This window comes from Sorex fumeus, unplaced genomic scaffold (assembly GCF_029834395.1).
Source record: "Sorex fumeus unplaced genomic scaffold, SorFum_2.1 ptg000123l, whole genome shotgun sequence".
Taxonomy (NCBI): domain Eukaryota; kingdom Metazoa; phylum Chordata; class Mammalia; order Eulipotyphla; family Soricidae; genus Sorex; species Sorex fumeus.
The window spans coordinates 4,106,770-4,128,552 of record NW_026606180.1 but is presented as its reverse complement, the minus strand read 5'-3'; the positions used below and the strand labels follow the sequence as shown (position 1 = coordinate 4,128,552).

The 21,783-nt window shown below is 46.8% G+C and overlaps 1 protein-coding gene across 1 annotated transcript in view; it reads right to left on the bottom strand.

Moving 5' to 3' along the window:
* The window catches only part of GLO1 (glyoxalase I), a 29,205-nt gene extending 12,224 nt beyond the window's left edge, over window positions 1–16,981 (bottom strand). Inside the window, exons 1-2 of the mRNA XM_056137312.1 lie at window positions 16,867–16,981; window positions 1,311–1,393 (exon numbers count right to left, since the gene is read on the bottom strand). Of these exons, the coding sequence (XP_055993287.1) occupies window positions 1,311–1,393; window positions 16,867–16,950 (167 nt within the window). The 5' untranslated portion in view covers window positions 16,951–16,981. The remainder of the gene's footprint in view (window positions 1–1,310; window positions 1,394–16,866) is intronic.
* Window positions 16,982–21,783: the final 4,802 nt, after the last annotated feature.

The window sequence follows — 21,783 nt, the reverse complement described above, 5'->3', positions numbered from 1 at the left end:
GATTCAAGTTCCAGCTCTGCCGAGAGCCCACTGTGGAATTTCAGGTAAGTAACTCCATTATCTTTAAGCTCTGGCCACTTCCTTCATCTGTAACATGATGATATTAAGTTACCTCCTGAGTGAAGTGATATGTACACTGCCTGGCAAATGGCAAATGTACAGAACGTTTGTTTTTATTCCGGAGATGATACATCGTTAACATTAATTATTCTTGGATAGGGAAGCTACCACTTTTCATTTTATTTTACTAAATAGATCAGACCTCCTAGACACAGACATTCCACACAACATGGATTTTTCTCTCAATGCTACTGGAGGTTATTTAGGAAGCAAGTTAAGATAAAATAAAGTTATCTTTAGTCTTTATGTATCAAAACCTTGGACTGGAGCCATAACACAGCCAGTTGGGCGTTTGCCTTGCATGTGGCTGACCCAGGTCTGATTCCTCCGTCCCTCTCAGAGTGCCCGACAAGCTACCAAGAGTATCCGCCCGCAAGGCAGAGCCTGGCAAGCTCCCCACTGCGTATTCAATATGTCAAAAACAGGGCTGGAGCCATTGTACAGTGGATAGGGCATTTGCCTTGCACGCAGCAGACCTGGGTTCTATTCCCAGCATCCCATATAGTCCCCCGAGCACCACGAGGAGTAATTCCTGAGTGCAAAGCCAGGAGTAACTCCTAGACATCGGCTGGGTGTGACCCAAAAAGAAAAAGAGAAACAAAACACAACTTGTCAAAAACAGTAACAACAAGTCTCACAATCTAGACATTACTGGGCCAATCAATGAACAATGGGAAGACAGTGCTACAATGTATCAAAACCTCATGTACTCAGATAAACATACTTCAAGTATTATAAAATCAGTGGATACTACCTGTTTAGTAAAGAAAACGCTCCATAAAAGTGGGGGTAAATGGCAGTATTAGGTAAACTTACTCATTTTCTACTGAGTATATATGTCATTGTCTCTACATCTATACATCTTTAGACTTACGTATAAATCTTTAATGTTTATATGTGTATATGTTCTATAGATCTAAAAAACATTCTGTATAGTTACCAAGAGATGTATGTAAAAATGATAAGCACTGGGGCTGGTGCGGTAGTCCAGCGGGAAGGGCATTTGCCTTGCACACAGCCAATCTGGGTTCAATTCCCAGTTCCAGACTTCATATGGTCCCCTAAGCCCCTCCAGAAGTGATCCCTGTGCACAGAGCCAGGAGTAAGCCCTGAGCACTCTCAGATGTGGCCCAAGCAAACAACAACAACAACAGCAACAAAATACAAGCACCAATAAGTAGTTTACTCACGTCATGCCAAGAATTCTGGTATAAAAATCTAGAGACTTCTTAGGATCCTTAACACGTAACATGGTCTGCTGCAACAGGAAATCCTAAGGGAAAATGGGATACAGTAAATACCCTGAACTTTTCCACTTGTTACCAAGATTCAGTTGTGCTCCCTAACTTTGCACAGATCATTTCAAAGATCGCTTTGGGTACTGAAACCAGGAGCTGCTAATGCTTGGTGAACAAAAGTGGAAGTCTCCCAGATGCAACGGTCACTCCCAAACAGCACTGCTGTTTCTTCTTGTGGGCTGCAAGACTCATATCCAGCCTCAAGCAGAAGTTAATCTGCTGAATAACTCAGGTATGCCGGTGTTGTGACTGAAATCTCCAGGCTTTCAGGGAGATGGGGATGGCTTACCTCCCCCATATCCCTGCACTTCTGGACGCCCCAGAAGTCATGCCCATGAACCACCTCTGAGTTCATTCACTGGCCATGATCCAGAGACTCATAAATAAAACTCAAAAGAAACCAAATTGCAGAGATCCTTTCGGACCCTGCGCAAGGTTGAGTCACCTGGGACACCTCAGAGGTGGGTGGGTGAGCCCAGCAGCCACCCGAATAGAATTCCTGCAGCTGAAAACTTCCAGACTTCACTGCTTGGGTCAAGCCCCATCCAGAAATTATTCTGTTGGAAAGCTCAGGTATGCAGATTTTTGTGACTGAAATCTCCAGGCTTTCGGGGAGTCAGGGATGGGCTACTCACCCCATCTCCCTGTACTTCCAGAAGCCCTGGCAGTCACACGCATGCCCCAACGCTGCAACCCTGTTAAAAATGTAACTCTTGCTGTATCACTGCATTTAAAATTCTTGGTCTTCCTGAAGCAACATCTCAAACTCTACAACTGCAATAAACCAGGAGTATAGCACACCAGGGTTGGAGTGACAGCATAGCGGGTAGGGCATTTGCCTTGCACGCAGCCGACCTGGCCGACCCAGGTTCAATTCCTCTGCCCCTCTCCGAGAGGCCGGCAAGCTAACGAAAGTACCTTGCCTGCACGGCAAAGCCTGGCAAGTTACCTGTGATTCAAAAAGAAAAACAAAACAAAACATAATATGCCAAACACAGTAACAAGTCTCACAATGGAGATGTTACTGGGCCCACTTGAGCAAATCGAAGAACAACGGGAGGACAGTGACAGCACACCAGATTGGATGGGATGTAACGTAGAAGGCAACCAATTTCAATTAACAAAAAATAAACACACAAGGCTTATGCTGTAACAATATCGTAGTAATCTCTTATACAAGGGCTTAATGGCTCCACAGTGAGATACAAGAATCTTCACTAACTTTCTTCGTAGGAGACACTTTTTGATCATTCTACTAGCAAATTATTGATAACAAGCAATAATAAAATAAATTACTGTGGGCCTGCTATGAAGGCAGGCTTAAAGGGTGCTTGGGAAAATTGGAGCAATGGTGACGGGAAGGTATAATGGGTGGTTCTGGTGTAGAAAAACTTAATGCCTGTAACAAATTATTATGAATGACTGTAAACCACGATCTTTATATAAAGTCTAAGGGGGCTGGGGAATCTCATATCTATTCCTGAGCTGTGGGGAAGTAGTGACCAGGCCTGGCTCTTGAGGCCATCTTGAAGGTCCAAGCTGAGTGGCAGTCAAGAGAAGCAGGGAAAGGAAGGAAGCCAGGACTTAAATTTTAACAATGTATCCAATTAAAACAAACAAACAAAAGGAACTTTGTCCTCTCTCTCTACCACGAAGTCACCCAAAGCAGTAAATGATTTCTTACAGCCTTCTGCCCAGGGGTACTTTCTGATAGGTCCCTTGTGGGCAGGTCCAAAGAGCCAGGGAGAGGGCAAGTGAGTTAGCTCACAAAGCTGAGTACATGTTTCGCATGCCAGGAGACCCGGGTTTGATCCATCACATGGTCCCTGCGGCACTACCAGGAGTGGCCTCCAAGCCCAGAGTCAGGAATAGCCTTTATGCATCACCAAGTGTGCTGCAAAAAGCACTGCAGCACCGTAGCTCTGTCCTCCCGTTGTTCATCGATTTTGCTCAAGCGGGCACCAGTAACATCTTCATTGTGAAATCTGTTGTTCCTGCTTTTGGCATATCTAATACGCCACGGGGAGCTTGCCAGGCTTTGCCGTGCGGGCAGGATACTCTCGGCAGCTTGCTGGATTCTCCGAGAAGGACGGAAGAACCGAACCTGGCTCGGCCGTGTTGGCAGCGTGCAAGCAAGGCAAACACCCTACCCAGCCCAAAAAGCAAAAATAAAAATGAGCCAGGAGGGGCTGGCGAGGTAGTACAGTGGGTCAGCTGCTTGGCTTGCACGCGGTAACCTGGGTTCAATCCCCAGCACCCCGGATGGTCGCCCAAGCCTGCTAGGAGTGATCCCTGCCCACAGAGACAGGAGTCGGCCCTGAACACAGCCTCGTGTAGCCTGGAAACTAAAAACAAAACCGAAGAGCCCAGGAGTTTATGCCCTAGGAATAACCTTCTACCAACAGTGCATAAAACCGGCAGCCCTGGCCCTCAAAGGTGAAGGACTGAAGCCCAGGTTCCTGCCAGCCCCACCACTACCCCCATAAGTCACTCTTCCACTCTGCTGACTGCACCCTCCACTGTGCAGCAGTCTCGTGACCCCTCCACTTTGACTACGTAGAGCTCCAGCTTGCTCTGCGGCAACCAAACACAAGTCACAAATAGTGTCCGATAACAAGGCGCAAAGGGCTGTGGTCCTCCACGACCAAGGCCCTGAGTCTGTTCCCTGCCCCCGCCTGCCTCCCGCAGAACCACTGGGGATGGCTTCCAAACTGCCAGGCCTGCACTGCTCGTCCAAGCATGGTTGAGCTGCCCCAAGCTCCAAACTCCTGGGAGAGCCCCCCCAAACACTACCGTATTTCTTGAATAAATGCACAAACCAGAGCTATGCATAAAAAAACGACAGAAATCAGCAGAATTATTCATAAGACCCTAGGCTCCAATAATGAAAGGCATGAAAGAATGCTCTTGAGCACTGTGAAATTGTTCAGCTTACAAATGATTTGACTAATGAAAAAGTGTGTGTTGATTGATGGACTTAAGATGGTACCAATCTTACAATGTTAATAATACTTCTATAACAAGTATAATTAATGGTAATACTACTTGCCTAGGGATCTCATTCGTTGTGTTCACTGTCTGAGGTACTCCTACTATCCCGGTAGGAACTGTCTCTCAGGTGCTCAAGAAGCTAGTGTCTCCTGCCAGCGCCCCTGCCTGATCCTGAGTGCTGGCCACACGGTGCTTCCCAGCAGATAGGTTGGACTCAAGGACTTGACAACACAATCTAGAAAGTGTGACCTTTCTCAGCAGTCACACGGTTATTTTCCCCACAGCTCACAGCATGCAAAATACAGATGTATTTTATTCATTCTGCATAACTAATTGTAGGTGGTAGGGTTCCTCAACAGTGCTGTTGGGGTACCGGATACCATAGTGCTGACCGAACTGGCTCAGTGCTCAGACTCCAAGGGGCTCGGTGTCACCAGGGCTACACCCGAGTATACTACTAGGGGATGGGGCGGCCCCTGCACATGGGGCTGGAGATCCACTTATGTGTTCCGGCCCTCTGAGTTATCTCCCAACACTAGGGCCCCCCCACCAGCAGACCTTACCATGTGCTCTGCCATTTCTTCTATAGCCAGGGCCCAATTTTGCTCAATTTTTAAGTCACCGAAAGAGATTCTTATTTTAAGCATTATAGACAGCGAGTAGCATGTCTGCCTTGCATGAGGCGGACCTGAGTTCAATTCCTCTGCCCCTCTCAGAGAGCCCAGCAAGCTACCAAGAGTATTTCGCCCGCACGGCAAAGCCTGGCAAGCTGCCTGTGGCATATTCAATATGCCAAAAACAGTAACAAGTCTCACAATTTGTTGTGAGATGTTACTGGTGCCCACTCGAGCAAATCAAATCGATGAACAATGGGAGGACAGTGGCCGTAACAGCGATTCTCATTTAACTCAAATCATTTATCGATAAATAAAATAATCTCATAAAGCCAGCACCATACCCTGTGGTGCTCAGAGGTTGCTCCTGGCTCTGTATTCAGAAATTCTTCCTGGTGGTGCTCGGGGGACCATATGGGATGGCAGGAATCAAATCCAGTGTGGCTGCAAGGTAGCACCCTACTATCTCTCCAGCTCCTGAATTTATTTTAATAAGCAGATCATAATGAATACAAGATTAAAGCAATCTGAATATTCATCCACTGCTTAGGATCCCATATCACTGGCTGCTTGGTTCTGAAGGTGCATTTTTCCAGAGCATCAGGACTGCTTTTCTCATTGTGGACTCCCAAAAGTCTCAGTTTCAGCAAATAACTGAAAGAGAGAGAAGCAGCTCCTACCAAACCTGGGATCTGGAAGCATCCGTGAGCATTACACTACTCGGCAATGGTTTTCTACTGGTTTTAATCACAAAAACTTCTGTGGCTTAGATGACGAGCCCTCAACCCTCCAAAGTCAGACGACCACACCCACTTCACATTCTCAGCACAGATCAGAGCCAGTCCCAGACACATGGTAAATATCAATGCCCTACTCCTGAGCTAATCAGCGACTACCTCGCCATCAGTCCCCATCCTGCCCGAGGGGGCTGGTGCCCGTCTACTCTCATCGAGATCCTTCAGGCACGACTACAGGCAACCACAGAGGCTGCTGAAGCAGACCTCGTGGTCACTGTGCTCACCCTGCAGGAGGTGCAGAGCCAGAGCACATGCAGTCTCAGCAGGAGCTTCAGGCAAGGCTGAATTCAAGGCATGTTTCTCACTGTCAATACTGGATACCGCAGAAGGAATTAAGGTACCAATCCCAGTGGACCTCAAAAGGGTGAAAGAGAAATCCTCAGGTTCCTGTCAGCTGTCAGGAGACACCCCATTTAGAACCAACTTAAAACACCCTACCACTGCGCCGCCTTAAATTCTACTGCACTCTGCAAACTACAAGGCCTCATTCCCAGGCAGACATGGTGATATCATCTCTGATGCAGAAATGACAACAATCCTTCCGCTTAGAGGAAGCTACAGCATCAAGCATTGCTAAGTTCTCTCTGAGACACTCCAGGAGGCTATAGTTTTTTAATGGCTTTGCCAAGAGCTAAAGTAAAATATGCCCACACTGTGGGGTGGTAAGATGTTATCAAATACTGTCTAGAGCTATTGGGACACTCTAGCTTTATTGTGTCATCTAAGAGAAAACGGCATCATCCATCAGAGTATGTTAGTTAGTGCTATTGTGAGGAGAACCTGCAATAACCCTAGATGACAACTGTCCTGATGGACTCCTTCTGATGTCTTCACTGGGAATCATTCATTCCTTCAATAAACTTCCATATCCCACTACTTTGTAAACCTTCAGCTAAGTGTGCTCAATCTTTGACCACTCAAGAAAAACCTGGGAACACAGCAGAGAACCACTCTGGCATCATCTGAGGGCGTGTCTGGGGTGAGTACCCTCCCACTGCCTGTCCAGTCTTTGCTGGACCCTGGTTTTTGGACACTTTATCCTATAATCCTTTCAGAAGAAAATAATGGACACCCCTTCACCAGTTAAATGTGCTTATCACAGCGACCAGTTTTCAAGACAGTTTCAAGACAGAGGGCCGCCCCTTAGTGATACTCCTTCTCCAGAGAGAACACGCTATCTCATAGCATTCCTGGCTTCCCTCTCTCAGAAGCCAGAGGAGTTTGCAGTTCCGAGTGTGTCTGTTGCCAGGCAACGTTCCAACCTCAGATTCTGAAACGCACACAGATCTCCCCCAGCAAGTGCCCTTTCCAAAAATCTCTTCTCCCTGACTTCCTGTGCCTGCAAGTACCCTTTGTGTCCTCCAGGGAGACCAGGGTTAACTGCTCCCTCAGGAACGGTACCTGCTAGACCTCAGCCAGCCAGCCAGTCAAGGGTCTCTCAGTAAGACTGCAGTGGGTGTGGAGGGGGAAGAAAGGTAGAATCACTTTTAAACACAGGGGCTAGAAAGTCTCACTTTGACTTAGTGATCACTGAAAAACAAAGAAGTTGCGTAATAGGCAGAGATCAGAGCACTATGCAACTTAAGGTAAAAGGTAAAGGCCCTCCCGTTGATCGTCGATTTGCTCGAGCGGGCCCAGTAACGTCTCCATTGGAGACTTTGTTGTTACTGTGTCTGGCATATCGAACACTCTCGGTAGCTTGCCGGGCTCTCCGAGAGGGGCGGAGGAATCGAACTCGGGTAGGCCATGTTGGCTGTGTGCAAGGCAGACGCCCTACCGCTGTGCTATCGCTCCAGCTCCTATGTAACTGCTATGTAACTTAGCAATCTTAAAAATATAAGTACTTAATTTCTGTTACTTTGTTGGATCGCAATTAGCTAGAAAGCTTCTAAACTGATAAATGGACCTATAAAAATTGCAAGTCTCAACCTAAGTTACCTTTTTTTCAATTTTGGTTTTGGGGACCACACCCAACAGTGCTCAGGATTTACTCCTAGCTCTGTGCTCAGAATCACTCTCGGTGGGCTTGGGGAACAATATTAAACCTGGGTCAGCCGTAGGCAAAACAAAAAAAGATAGCATACCCTACATGCTGTACTATCTCTCCGGGCCTCTCAACCTAAGTTTCTTATTGGAAAAATATCAAGGTGATCTTCCTACCACCTGCCACCTGCCTCCTCGGGAGAACTTGCATTTGCTGGGACACCATTTGTGTTTCTGCCTGTATTCAATTTGTTCTGTTTGAGCTTGTGTTTGGGCTGGAGTGATAACACAGCGGGTAAGGCGCTTGCCTTGCATGCAGCCAGCCCAGGCCAACCCCAGTTTGATTCCTCCACCCCTCTCGGAGAGCCTGGCAAGCTATTGAAAGTATCGCGCCCTCACAGCAAAAAGCCTGGCAAGCTAACCATGACATATTCAACAGTAACAAGCCTCACAATGGAGACATTACTGGTGCCCGTTCAGCACATCAATGAACAACGGGAGGACAGTGCTACCCTTCCAGTAATAATATTTGTTTTTTTTTTTTTTTGGTTTTTGGGGTCACACCCAGCTATGCTCAAGGATTATTCCTGGCTCTACACTCAGGAATTACTGCTGGCGGTGCTTGGGGGACCATATGGAATGCCGGGGATCGAACCCAGGTTGGCCGCGTGCAAGGCAAATGCCCTACCCGCTGTGCTATCACTCCGGCTCCAGCCAGTAATAATATTTAAGGGCTAGAGCGACTGCACAGCAGGTAGGGCGTTTGCCTTGCATGCCGCCAACTGGGCCAACTCAAGTTCGATCCCTCCACCCCTCTCAGAGAGTCTGGCAAGCTACTGAGAGTATCTCGCCCACATGGGATATGCCAAAACCAGTAACAAGTCTCACAATGGAGAGGTTACTGCGCCCACTCGAGCAAATCAATGAACAACGGGAGGACAGGACAGTGCTACAGTGCTAGAGTTTGTGTTTAATTGTGGTTCTGACTTGCTCTTGTGCTTGTGTTTGGAATTTGGTATTTGCTGTGCTGGAAATATGGTTTTGTTCTTTGTTTTCACTGAGGCTTCGGCACTGATGCTCTCTAAAGACCCCTGGTGAGAAGACTGGAACCCTTTAGAGAGTGACTGCACATTCATTTGATAAATGTTCATTGGAGCTTGTCAATGATGCTGCTTGTCTATAACCTGGCCAACTTCTAGTTCTATTAAGGCTTGAGAAAGGGGTAACTGAACTCTCCAAACTGTCTATTTTTCCTCTCTGTTCTATCAGTTTTTGCATTATATATTTTGCAGTTCTGTTGTTCGGTGCAAACACATTTGGGATTGCAATGTCTTCTTAATCAAGGAGTCTCCCTTTATTTTTTTTTGGTGGGGGGGGCACCACACCTGACTATGCTCAGGGATTACTCGTGGCTCTGCACTCAGGGATCACTCCTAGTGGGGCGCAAGAGACCATATGGGGTGCTAGGAATCCAACTCAGGTCTGCTGCATGAAGCCAAGTGCTCTACATGCTGTATGATCTACCACTCTGGCGCCCACAAGGAGCTCTTTTATGGTCATATAACATACATCTCTGATACTTACCTTTGCTCTTGAGTTCATTTCCTATTAATAGGGCTGCCACTATATTCTTTTGACTGATGTTTTGCACGATAGAGTCTTTTCCATTCATTTGTCTGAACCTTGCCTCTATTATTACATTTTAAGTGACTTTCAAGCAGATAGCATATAGGCATAGTTTTAGATTTTTATTTTTTCTTTCCATTGAATTGAGATAACTGGGTACTTTTAAGGTATAGAGCACAATAACTGATCTCAAAAAAATGTGGCAAAATAATTACAACAAATCTAGTTGCCATTCACCATCCCACATTTAGTAATTTGAATCACGCTTTTAAATGCACTCTGCAAAGTCCTCTCAGTGTATTTCAGCTACTGTAATTATCAAAATATTAGGGATTAAGTTGGTTATTTATTTGCTTTTGTTTTCTGTTTTTTCTTCTTTGCCTTCTTCTGGGTCACTAGAGTCACTGTCACTGTCACTGTCCTCCCGTTGTTTATCAATATTCTCCAGAGGGCCCAGTAACATTGTGAGACTTTTATCAATAGGATGAAGTACAGAGACCACACCCCTCTCTATTCCTTTCCTGAGGGCCACACCTAAGCCACACCTGGTGGTGATGCTCTGTGCTCAGGAATCACTCCTGGCAGTGCTCAGGAGACCCGATGGGGTGCTGGGGATCGAACCTGGTGTACTACCCACTGTACTATCTCTTGGTCCCCCAATAAATTTCCCAAACTGTCACATCATTTTCCAATGAAGTCTTTGGGCTCAATTAACAAAAATGGGTAAAGTTTAGGTTCTATTTTTCCTTTTCCGGAGGGAGGGTGGGTGAGCTACGCCTGGAAGTGCTCAGGGACCATATCTGGTAACCTGGGTCAAACCTGGGTATGCCACGAGCAAGGCAAGTGCCTTACCCATTTATTATCTTCCACGCACCTCCCAAACTTTTGTAAGCCACAACTCCTGTCGCTGAGAGATCCTTCTGGAATCACAAGCATATCTAAGGAAAATGAGATTAATTCTCTCTGTGACAGCCAGGGCACATGATGATGGAAAATATTGTTCAATATTTTTTCTTTTCTGTCTTCCTATGGTAGACCTGGGTCAGAATGTGTCAAGTAGGTCTGGGAAAGAACTTAGCCACTTCCTTTCCATTAATTCAATAAATCTGCTTCGTGTTAGGTTTCCATTTCCCACTTATATTGCCCACCAACAACCTATTCCAGGATACTTATTCTATAGGTAAGGTACACATAGCAAGGGTACACATAGCAAGGGAAACTTTTAATATGAAAATTACTTGTGAGGGGCTGGAGTAATTGTACAGAGGGGAGGGCGTTTGCCTTGCACACAGCCCACCCGGGTTCAATCTCTGGCACCCCTTCTGGACACCCGAGTACTCCAGGAGTAATTCCTGAGTACAGACCCAGGAGTTACCCCTGAGCATTGCTGGATGTGACCCAAAAGTCAAAATATAGAAATAACTCGTCTTTTTAAAAAAACCAATTACCTGGGGCTGGAGCAATAGCACAGCGGGTAGGTTTGCCTTGCATGCGGCCAACCCGGGTTCGATTCCCAGCATCCCATACGGTCCCCTGACCACCGCCAGGGGTAATTCCTGAGCGCAGAGCCAGGAGTAACCCCTGTGCATTGCCGGGTGTGACCCAAAAAGCAAAAAAACAAAAAACAAAAAAACCCCAATTACCTGTGAATTAATAAGCATATCTGCTATTATAACTGCTTTTAGAACAGATAAGAGTAACAGTAAACTCAAAAAGTCTTCCATATCAATGAGGCCTTTTAAACTTCACGCAAAGAGAAAAGAGCAAACACGTCTAAGAGAGAGAATTCTTCAGAGGCTGTATACTTTGGATGTGGCTCTCTCTCTACTTCTGGTCTTGCAGGCTTACACTGAGGCAGTCCAGAGGGATCTCCCTGCACACACAGAGCCATCTTATCATGAAAACCCTGCTGTGTCATTTCTGGGTTAAAGATCGGTCCTTCAGTGGTGCTTCACAGTTTTTGGCACTTTTTCTGCACAGGGTATCTCAGAGGGTTTTATAAGAAAGTCCCCATCAATAAGGACATATTGGGTGGTACATACATTATCCAACTTCTGTCACTAGTTTTCTAAACTTTGTCTCAAATGTCTTGATTTCATCCCTAATCAATCTTCTTAGAAAAATGGAGTTGCACCTCCCCATAAATGTATGTTTATTAAAGCACAATTATATTAATAAGACGCACATATTTTAAATTACATTCATCAAATAGAAAGTGCAATTTTTTTTGTGCACCCCAAAGATGACTATTTTGTGTACCTTCCCTTCAATTTCCATGCCTAAAGCTTTGGCCTCAATGAATTTCCTGCAGGTCCCCTCCTTGGCATTCTGATGTCATTGTGATCTCATACAAACTATGATTCTCTGGGCCTAAAGGTGTCACTCTTCCATTTGGTCATTGTGTCTCCTTCTTCCTTTCCATTCTTTCTATACACCCCCCCCCCAACTCCTTTTCCATTTGTTAAAACTCAGCATGTCACCAACCCTGAATGCTTTCTCTAATCCTGTCACCCACCATAACATTGATGGGACGGGACCCCAAATTACTGTATCAAAAAACACTAACAGAGACAGTAAAAAGGAAATCAACACTTGGGGAGATAATAATTTGGCCTGGTGAAGAGTGTCAAGTAAGATCACCCCAGATCTGATACAGGTACACAGGCTTTGGTCGGTCTTTGTTTTTTTTTTTTTTTAATTTTTATTTATTTTTTCTTTTTTTATTAGTGAAACACCATGAGGTACAGTTATAGGCTTACAAATTTTGTGCTTGGGTTTCAGTTATACAATGATCAAGTGCCCATCCCTCCACCAGTGCCCGTCATCCATCACCACGGGTCCCAGCATCCCCCCCAACCCCCATCCCCCTGGTCCCATCCTGCCTCTGTGGCAGGGTATTCCCCCTTGTTCTCTCTTCTTTTGGGTACTGTGTTTTGCAAGAGAGGCATTTGGTCGGTCTTTGAATCAAAGATGCAAATGATGCAGAAGGAGCTAACTTTCCATTTCTGCAGCTCTCTGTGTTCCAAACCAGGGGCTCAACACTTACCTCACCTTTTACCACAGCTATCTGTGTCCTCTGCATGAGTTTCCCTCCCCGCCTCGAGCAGAGCCCCGGCAGCCAATGACCTCCAGAACCAGTCACAGCCATGCTGAGACCACTCTCCACACGAATGAAGGTACCGGCAGAGGAACAAAGGCATGCGGGTCCCGGGCCTGAGATCTCCAAGCCTGCTCGGATTGGGGCTGAGCATCCTCCACCCAGATCCTCCATCTTTCAGTAGGGGTCACACCCACCAACTGCCACCCCCCACCCCCTCCCCCCGCGCTGTGTAATCCCATCAGTGACCAAGACCCAGAGACTATAAAACCCAGCTCCCAGAATCGCGGGGCTGCATTTGCGACCGGGTGACATCTTATTATCTCATTCTTGCTTTGGACAACCTGGCAGGCTACTGAATGTAACCTGCCCACACGGCAGTCTGGCAAACTCCTCGTGGTGCACCCAATATGCCAAATACCAGTAACAATGATGGGTCTCATTCTCCTAACCCTGAAAGAGCCTTGAATATGGCACTTTTTAAAATCTCAGGGCTAGGACGAAGGAGACGTTACTGGTGCCTGCTCGAGGCAATCGACAGGATGATTGTGATCGTGATCTGTGTCCTCATCACCTCCAAGTTAGGTTCTCTCCGATTTCTCTACAGAATGTTCTACTCTACAGAATCCTGAATGGTTCCTCATTCTCTACACAAAAATTCAACCTCCTTAAAGAGGAGTCAGCAGGCTCTCTCTCCCCCACCCCCCAAATCAGGCTCCAACCTAACACTGCAACCTCTACCACTGCTCCAGTGTTTAGATAATCTGCACTTCAAACAACAACTCTCTCCACCAGCCCCCTTCACTGTAACTTTCTGCCACTTGACCCCTCCCCCCTACCTCCTCACACAACTGCTTCCTGCAGTGCTGGAATTCTCTCTCTCTCTCTCTCTCTCTCTCTCTCTCTCTCTCTCTCTCTCTCTCTCTCTCTCTCCTGCTTGAGCCCGTCCCACTTTCCAGCTGCTGCATTTCCTGATGATTCCCACAGCTGACATACAACCTTGGATTTAGACCTTTTCAAAGTTTAGAGAACACTGACACATTTCATCCTCATAGCAGCTCTTGCTTTTAAAAACTCAGCCCAAGTACTTTGCTAAGATCACATATAAAAACAAGGGTTTTTAACGAAGCTCTTTAAATTACATATACTCTGGACCCTGTACCAATACCATGTCCAGATGCTACCAGCAGCAACCTCTATTCCCTGGGGCCAGAGGCAGAGACAACAGAGATGGGATATCAATGGGCAGGGCACTTGCTTTGCTAATGGCTGAGCTGGGTTCAATTCCAGCACCCCATAAGGTCCCCTGAACACTGCCAGGAGTGATCCTTCAGTGCAAAGCCAGGGTAAGCCCTGAACATAGCCTGGTGTGGCCAAAAAAACAGAACAAAATAAACTCAAAAAGCTCTACTTCCTGTGCTCACAGGAAAAAAATTTAGACACCATATACTTTTTTTTTTTTGGGTCACACCCGGCAATGCTCAGGGGTTACTCCTGGCTCATGCACTCAGGAATTGCTCCTGGCGGTGCTCAGGGGACCATATGGGGTGCTGGGAATCGAACCTGTGTCGGTCATGTTGGCTGCGTGCAAGGCAAACGCCCTACCCGCTGTGCTATCACTCCAGCCCCTAGACACCATATAATTTTAATAGCACGTTAACTCTAACTTCATCCTATGTATGTTTAATTAAGGTAAGTTGTCAGGAGGCACTCCATCTTAAATCACCTTAAAACAACAACAGCAACAAAAACAAACAACTCCACCATTGGACCACACTAAAATCTGCTGCAATCTGAAAATGACAAGGCCTCCATCTAGGTCTAAGGAAATGATTCAGTCACTATCTCAAGTGAATATGCCAAAGCCACTGTGTGGGTGACGAGCATGTTTCTCAAATCTCATCTGGAAATGCTGGGATCATCTGAGAGAAGACAGCATCTCTGGGACAAATGTGGTGGTCCAGTTAGCACCCCTGCCAAGAGCACAGCAGACAACAAGCACCCTCGGTCCTGACATTTTCTCTGCAGGCCCACTTTTGGGGAGTCTTCCTCTCCTCCTTCAACCAACTTCTGCTCTCTGCCAGTTTGAAAGCTTGGGTTCAGTATACTGTTTTTGACATCAGTGAACAAGAACCTGGGAACACACTTGGTCACACAGTAGAGACCCACTCCCACATCAGAGGGACCTCATTTTATTCATTTCGGAATCCCCCAAACGTAACATGTTCTTTGCCTCCAGCAGGGAGTCTGCCATCGGGCTGAAATGAATTCATTCTAGTTTTTCACCCTGCTTCAGGTCAAGTTCCAGAGTTCGTACCAGAGGCAGAAGCTGGCTCAGTGGGGCTGGGTACACACAGCATGCACAGCTCCTCTGGGGCAGGTTACTCAAGAGTCCTGGGCTGGATTCACTGTCAAATGGAAACAGCAACCAGGCCTTTCCCATAGGGTTGTTGTGAGGATTAAACTAGAGATGTTTTGTTTTTGCCTTTTGTTCTTGGTGGTGCTCAGGGCTTACTCTGTGCTCAGGAGTCACTCCTGGTGCAGACTGGGGTCCAGACAGGATGCTGGGGGCTGAATTTGGGGGGCAACAAGCAAGGCAAGAACACTGCCTGCTGTACTGTGGCTCCAGCCCCCAAGGAAGTAACATTTTTAAAACACCAACTCCAGCCTCATACACTCAACAGGCACCAGCTATTGTGTTTATTTATGTCCCCACATGGTACTACAAAGACTTGATCCGAGGGAAAAAATGAATCACTAAAAATAGTAACTGGATTGGAGATATGGCTCCTGGTTAAGTACAAGCTTTGGGGGCTAGAGCAATAGTACAGCGGGTAGGGCGTCTGCCTTGCACGCAGCCAACCGGGGTTCGATTCCCAGCACCCCATATGGGCCCCTGAGCACCGCCAGGGGTAATTCCTGAGTGCAAAGCCAGGAGTAACTCCTATGCATTGCCAGGTGTGACCCAAAAAAAGAACAAATTTTGTATGCATGAGACCTGGGCTTCATTCCCCCAGCACCACAATTCAAATAAACAAATAGTAACTCCAAATTACCAAGAAAAAAATATATATATAATAAAATGATTCAGACCTCCCTGAAAAAAAATTTTTTATTAAATAACCCAGTACATAAAAATCCCCAACTATCCGAAAAGTGAAGGCATGCAAATGAGCTGAGTGTGAAAGAAAATAAATAAATGTATTCACCTACATCTTGCACTCGAAATTTTCCTAATCTAGTAAACACCAGGTGCGAGAGCTCCAAGGCCTTAGCAGTGAGAAGCTTCTAATTGCGTCCTAAAGGCGAAGAGCAAGTCATCAGCTCTCGTATGTATCAAGTAAACGTTCTGTCACTGTGGAATTTAGACAGCAACATCCCCGCGTGGCCTGCCGACGCCCAGGCGTTCCTCCACTGCCCTCTGGACTGACACCTAGGCAGGAGGGCAGGAGGCCGTCTTGGGGTCGTCCAGGGGCTCCTCGAAAGGACCCAGGCGCGGCTACGCTTCCTGCGCATCTCAGCGCCACGACTCCGTCATCCCTCCGGGGGTTCGAGCCCCAGGAAGGGAGAAGTCAGGCCAGGCGCAACTTAGAAAAAAAAAAAAAAAGGGTCCAGCAAAAGCAAAGTTCTGGGCGCGGTTGAACAGCCGCGAACAAACCAGCCAGGGCGGTTGCAGAAAGGAGGCCCCGGGCTGGGAGGAGCCGGCGGGGCAGCGACCTTCGACCCTGGGCAGGGCCACGCACACAGCGGACCGCGCTGGCCCCGGAGCAGTCGCCACAGCCCCCAAGGGTCGCGGGGTCAGCAAGGACCCGCACGTGGCCGCGCCCAGACTCCCCTGGATGCCCCCGCGAGTCCCTGCAGCCGGCCGGGCCGGGCCGGGCTATGCCCATCGGGCCGGGCTATGCCCACCGGGCCGGGCGGTGCCCCCGCGAGTTCCCGCAGCCGGGCCGGATAGGGCCAGGCCGGGCGGGGCGCTGCCCACCGGGCCGGGCGGAGCCCCCGCGAGTCCCTGCAGCCGGGCCGAGCCGGGCCGGGCTATGCCCACTGGGCCGGGCTATGCCCACCGGGCCGGGCGGTGCCCTGCGAGTCCCTGCAGCCGGACCCGGCCGGGCCGGGTCGGGCTATGCTCATCGGGTTCGGCAGCCCGGACCACACCAGGCTATGACCCCCCGGGTCTGGCTATGCCCCCCGGGCCAGGCGGTGCCCCCCGGGCGAGCCTATGACCCCGGGCCAGGCAGCCTGAACCGGGCCAGGCGGTGCCCCCGGGCCAGGCTATGCTCCCCGGGCCATGCGGTGCCCACGCGAGTCCCTGCAGCCGGGCCGGGCCTGGCGGCGCCCACCTTGGTGCTGGGGTCCGGCTCCGAGCAGCATCCGAGGGCCGCCTGGTCGCTGAGGCCGCCGGAGGGGGCCTGCGGCTCCGCCATGGCTCCCTGCAGGTCACGGACACGGCACCGAGTGGCCACTGTCCCGCCGCGGGCGGCCCGGGAGTCGTGGGGCGGGCCGCGGCACTTCCAGCCAATCGCGGCGCGCGGACCGGGGCGGCTCCTCGCTCATTGGCCCGCGGGCCAGAGCGCGCCCCGCCCCCCGACTACAACTCCCAGGGTGCTCGGCCGAGGGCGGGCGCGCCCGGTCGCGCCGCGGGGGTCCCCCCGCCGACCGCTGCCTTGCCTGCCCCGCCCAGGGACTGTTTCTGTACTTCTCACCCGTGCAAGTTCAGTGACCACCATACCTCAGGGCTGCGACTCAGTATGAAATTGCACCGTGATGGAAAAAGAATTGCAACATATTCTTTTTAAATGATAAGGATCCAAAAGTCTTTCCCACTTCAAGCATCATAGGCCAGTTAAAAGGAGCGACTTCGTAAAAAGTTACGGTCCACCAAACGCTTGGAATAAGTACTAACCCCTCTCAGCTTTCTTAATGAGTTTTGGTAAGAAGCAAATGAGACTAATGATTTCAATGCTTAGGACCCAAGTCAGGGCAATTCTCAACGTGTTTTAAATCAATTTCACTAAAAGTGCTTAATTTTAAGTGTGTTTATTGGAAGGCATGATCGTCGTTTCCCTCTTTGATTACCACAGGACAGGAAATATGGAAAAAAGTCTTCTAAGGAACAGAACGAGCTGGGCCGGAGAGATAGTACAGGAGACCGGGAGCTTGCTTTGCTATTAGCTGCCTTCCCAGAGACCTTGGCACGAACACCTTGGGGTGTGTGCCTCCCGCTTCCCATCTCCCTGCATCCCCCCAAGAAACAAACAAAAAGGACCCTTTCTCTTTTGTCTGAAGAAAAACGAAAGGCTCTGAGACTCAGGCAGCCTCTTGATTTCCAACTTCCTGTAAAGAGAGGACTTTGGAAGATAAGCTCTAGCCAGCCAAGGGATCACTAAGGAAGGGATTGAATGACTAGAACCCCACCCTGTTTAACTTTTCTCCCTAGCAAGCAATTGCATGCTGCCTAACTGCATAATTAGATGCTAATGACACACAAGACAGAACACGCATGTAATACTTATGTTACAACACATGTTGGAGTTTAACACCACCCCTGTCTTGCTACTCATTTCCAACCCTTAAGAATATCACTTCCCTTAAGTTCTCTTACTCCTGGAGACCCATACCCCAATCTGGTGTGCATACATCTTAGATGAGTACTGTTTCTTAAATAAAAATTTCTGTGATTGTCTATATAGTCTTGTCCTTGAATTCCTTCTCAAAGCCAAAATGCTCGTAGGACCTCACTCTTGTGTCCTTTCCCCCAGCAACACTTTTTGATGCCCAAACCCAAGATTGTAACTTAGTCTCAAAACCAAATCCTTTTACTTCAGGAAAACAAAAATTCTGGTTCTTCAGATAAATGGGCACTTGCATATCTTTTTCTGGATAAAGAGAAAAAAAGCTTATCTTGTTCTATAAGCTATAAGCTTCACAGCTCCCCTGAAAGGTAAAGGTAAAGGTAAAGGCCCTCCCGTTGATCGTCGATTTGCTCGAGCGGGCCCAGTAACGTCTCCATTGGAGACTTTGTTGTTACTGTGTCTGGCATATCGAATACTCTCGGTAGCTTGCCGGGCTCTCCGAGAGGGGCGGAGGAATCGAACTCGGGTCGGCCATGTTGGCCGCGTGTAAGGCAAACGCCCTACCGCTGTGCTATCGCTCCAGCGGCAAGGGTTAATTTCCAAGCTGAGCAAATCCATTGAACTTGGGTGTAACCTGAAGAATGTGCAAGGTAATCTCAATCTGAATGCTGCCTCCCTTATTTTCCTTGAGATTAAAGGTGAGCAGTTGCTCTCTCTGGGACCTCCTCTGGTTCCATGATGACAGCACTTTATAGATGTCCAATAAATACTTCCTGTTGTCAAAAGATTAAATGATAATGACTCATAGATGTAATTTAGAAAAGAACTTTAAGTTAAATGAATGAAGAATGAGAGTTAACAGAGTTGTTAACCCAACTAGGAGAATCCATGAAAACTAGCCAGAAACCAGGTAGGTGTCTGGAATTTTGGTTATCCCGGGGTTTGGCAAAATAGATATTGGCTCATCACATCTAACTGGAACAGGCCAGGAGTGCCTGTAGCCTCAGGCACCTGGCTCCCACCAACGTGCTTCCATCTCTCATCTCAGCATCTTTCTGCTTTCTCAGACTCAATTTGCTAAACACATTGCTCCACGAATCTAGAAACTCTCTCAGCCTCTCGCTGGAATGATCCTCTTTCCTGAATTCCAATTTCATAAGATTCCAGGGAGGAACTATGACAGGTTGGTCTTGCCTCAGATGTGTGCCCGCACTGCGATTAGCACGATGGTCTGCAGACAGGATTAGAACCTGCAAGGAAGCCTGCTCCTGCAAGCAGCTTCGGGACATACTGAACCACAAATTCACATCCTGACCTCTAGAACGTGGTCAGGATGGGAATGTCAACAGAACACAGAAGAGAAGCAAGCTGGAGAGATCATGGCAGCAAGGAGTTGGCTGGACAGTGGCTTTCTGACTTTGATAGTCCTTTGACATGAGTTTGAAGCATACATTGTTAATGCTTGTCCTGCCTGAAGTACCATGTTTATTTTATATTTGGCTTTTGGGCCACATCTGGTGGTATTCAGGGCTTATTCCTGGTTGTGCTTTCAGGGATTACTCCTGATGCGACTCAGGGGATCATATGGTGTACTGGGGATGAACCTGAGTTGGCCTCATGCAAGGCAAATACCCTACCACTGTATTATCACTCTGGCCCCACCTTGATTATTTACGAAAAGTATCTTTAACAAAGCTAGTTTAGCTTGGGTAAAAATATATAGATGTGAAAAAAAACTTTTCAAGTTAAAAATCAAATTTAAAATAAAAAATCAATTAAAAATTAAAATTAAAAATAAAAATCAGAAATTTTCCTTTTTCTGCCTTTCTGTAGAATTATATATAAGACTTATATATAAGAATTATATATATAATATATATTTGCTTTTTGGGTCACACCTGGTGATGCTCAGGGTTTACTCCTGGCTCTCACTCAGGAATCACCCCTGGCGGTGCTCAGGGGACCATATGAGATGCTGGGAATTGAACCTGGGTCAGCTGAATGCAAGGCAAAGGCCCTACCTGCTGTGCTATTGCTCCAGCCCCCTGTAGAATTATACTTTTATCATTGATTTTATATATTGTGGGTAATGGTCCTTTGTCGGCTTTGTGTGTTGAAAACCGTATCATCTGGTTTTTCTTTTCACTGTTTCTCTGTTTTCTTGGAGTTTTTGTTTGTTTTGTTTTGTTTTGTTTGGGGGCTACAGCTGGCTGTGCTCGGTGGTTACTCTTGGCTCTGTTGTTATTGCAGTAGAATAATGGGAATTTATATACATTTTCTTATTGATGCCTAAATTATTATAAACATTTTGGCAAGCTACTGAGATTCAATATGCCAAACACAGTAACAAGAAGTCTCACAATGGAGACGTTACTGGGACCGCTCGAGCAAATCGATGAAAAACAGGAGGACAGTGTGTTTCATTTTGGAAATAATTTGATATCTAGGAAAGTTAGAGATAATATATCCAATGTTCACTGATAATTTAGCTTATGCCTATATTTTTAAGTTCAGGGAATTTGACATTAATATAAAAATATTTATTCACAAAGCTCAGGTGTCCAACAGCAAGAAAATAGGTTGTGTTATTTTTATGCATGAATACTATATATGTTACAATAAATGAATCTTAGATATGTATTCTGACAAATCTCATAAACATAAATGAAATAGTTTAAAGTTGAAAAAGAATCTCTATAATGACACAATATCAATATCTATTGCAAAGCTTAAAACTGTGCAACAATGTAACGTATTGTTTAAGGCTGGAAGTAAACAAGGCCAAATTCAGGAACATGATTTCCTCCCAGGGGTAGTGGAGAAAACAATAGGTGAGGGACAGAGCGGTATTTAACTCTTTGATATTGTTTCATAACTCAAGCTGGATGTAGAGTAAATGAATGGATAGTTTTTTCTTTCTTTATTAGTCGTCATTTTGTACATCTGTTTTATTCGTTAACTAGTTCTCTACTCACATGTTTTAGAGGTCTGCATTAACAGGTTTTGTTTTTGTTTTTTTAAAAACAAATAGAATGTACAAACGAATAGGGTATATTTGTAGTGACAATCCTGATAAAAGATAGAAACACTCCAGCAAATGAACTGTGGATTGTTACTTATTATTTATATATTTTCATTGAATAGGGCTGGAGCGATAGCACAGCGGGTAGGACGTTTGCCTTGCACGGGTCTGACCCAGGTTCGATTTCTCCATCCCTCTCAGAGAACCCGGCAAGCAACCAAGAGTATCCCGCCTGCATGGCAGAGCCTGGCAAGCTCCCCGTGGCGAATTCGATATGCCAAAAACATTAAGAACAAGTCTCACAGTGGAGACGTTCGTTACTGGTGCCCATTCAAGCAAATCAATGAACAATGGGAGAACAGTGTTACAGTGCTACAGTTGGCTACTCAAGTTGGTGTTTGATAATATGATCATATGACTGTTGGGGCAGTCATAACAGATGTTGATAATCTGTATACATTAATTGCATATATCATGCAATAACTGATGAGACTTGAAACTGAACATCGTGGAGTCATAGATTTTGGGAACAGGAAATAAACTTAGTTCATCTCATATTTAATATTTCATTTTACAAATGAGGATGCCTAGAACTAGAGCATTTTCACAATCTGACAGCCAGGACCAATTAGCTGAGTTACTGGTAGCCAATCCAGGTGCTA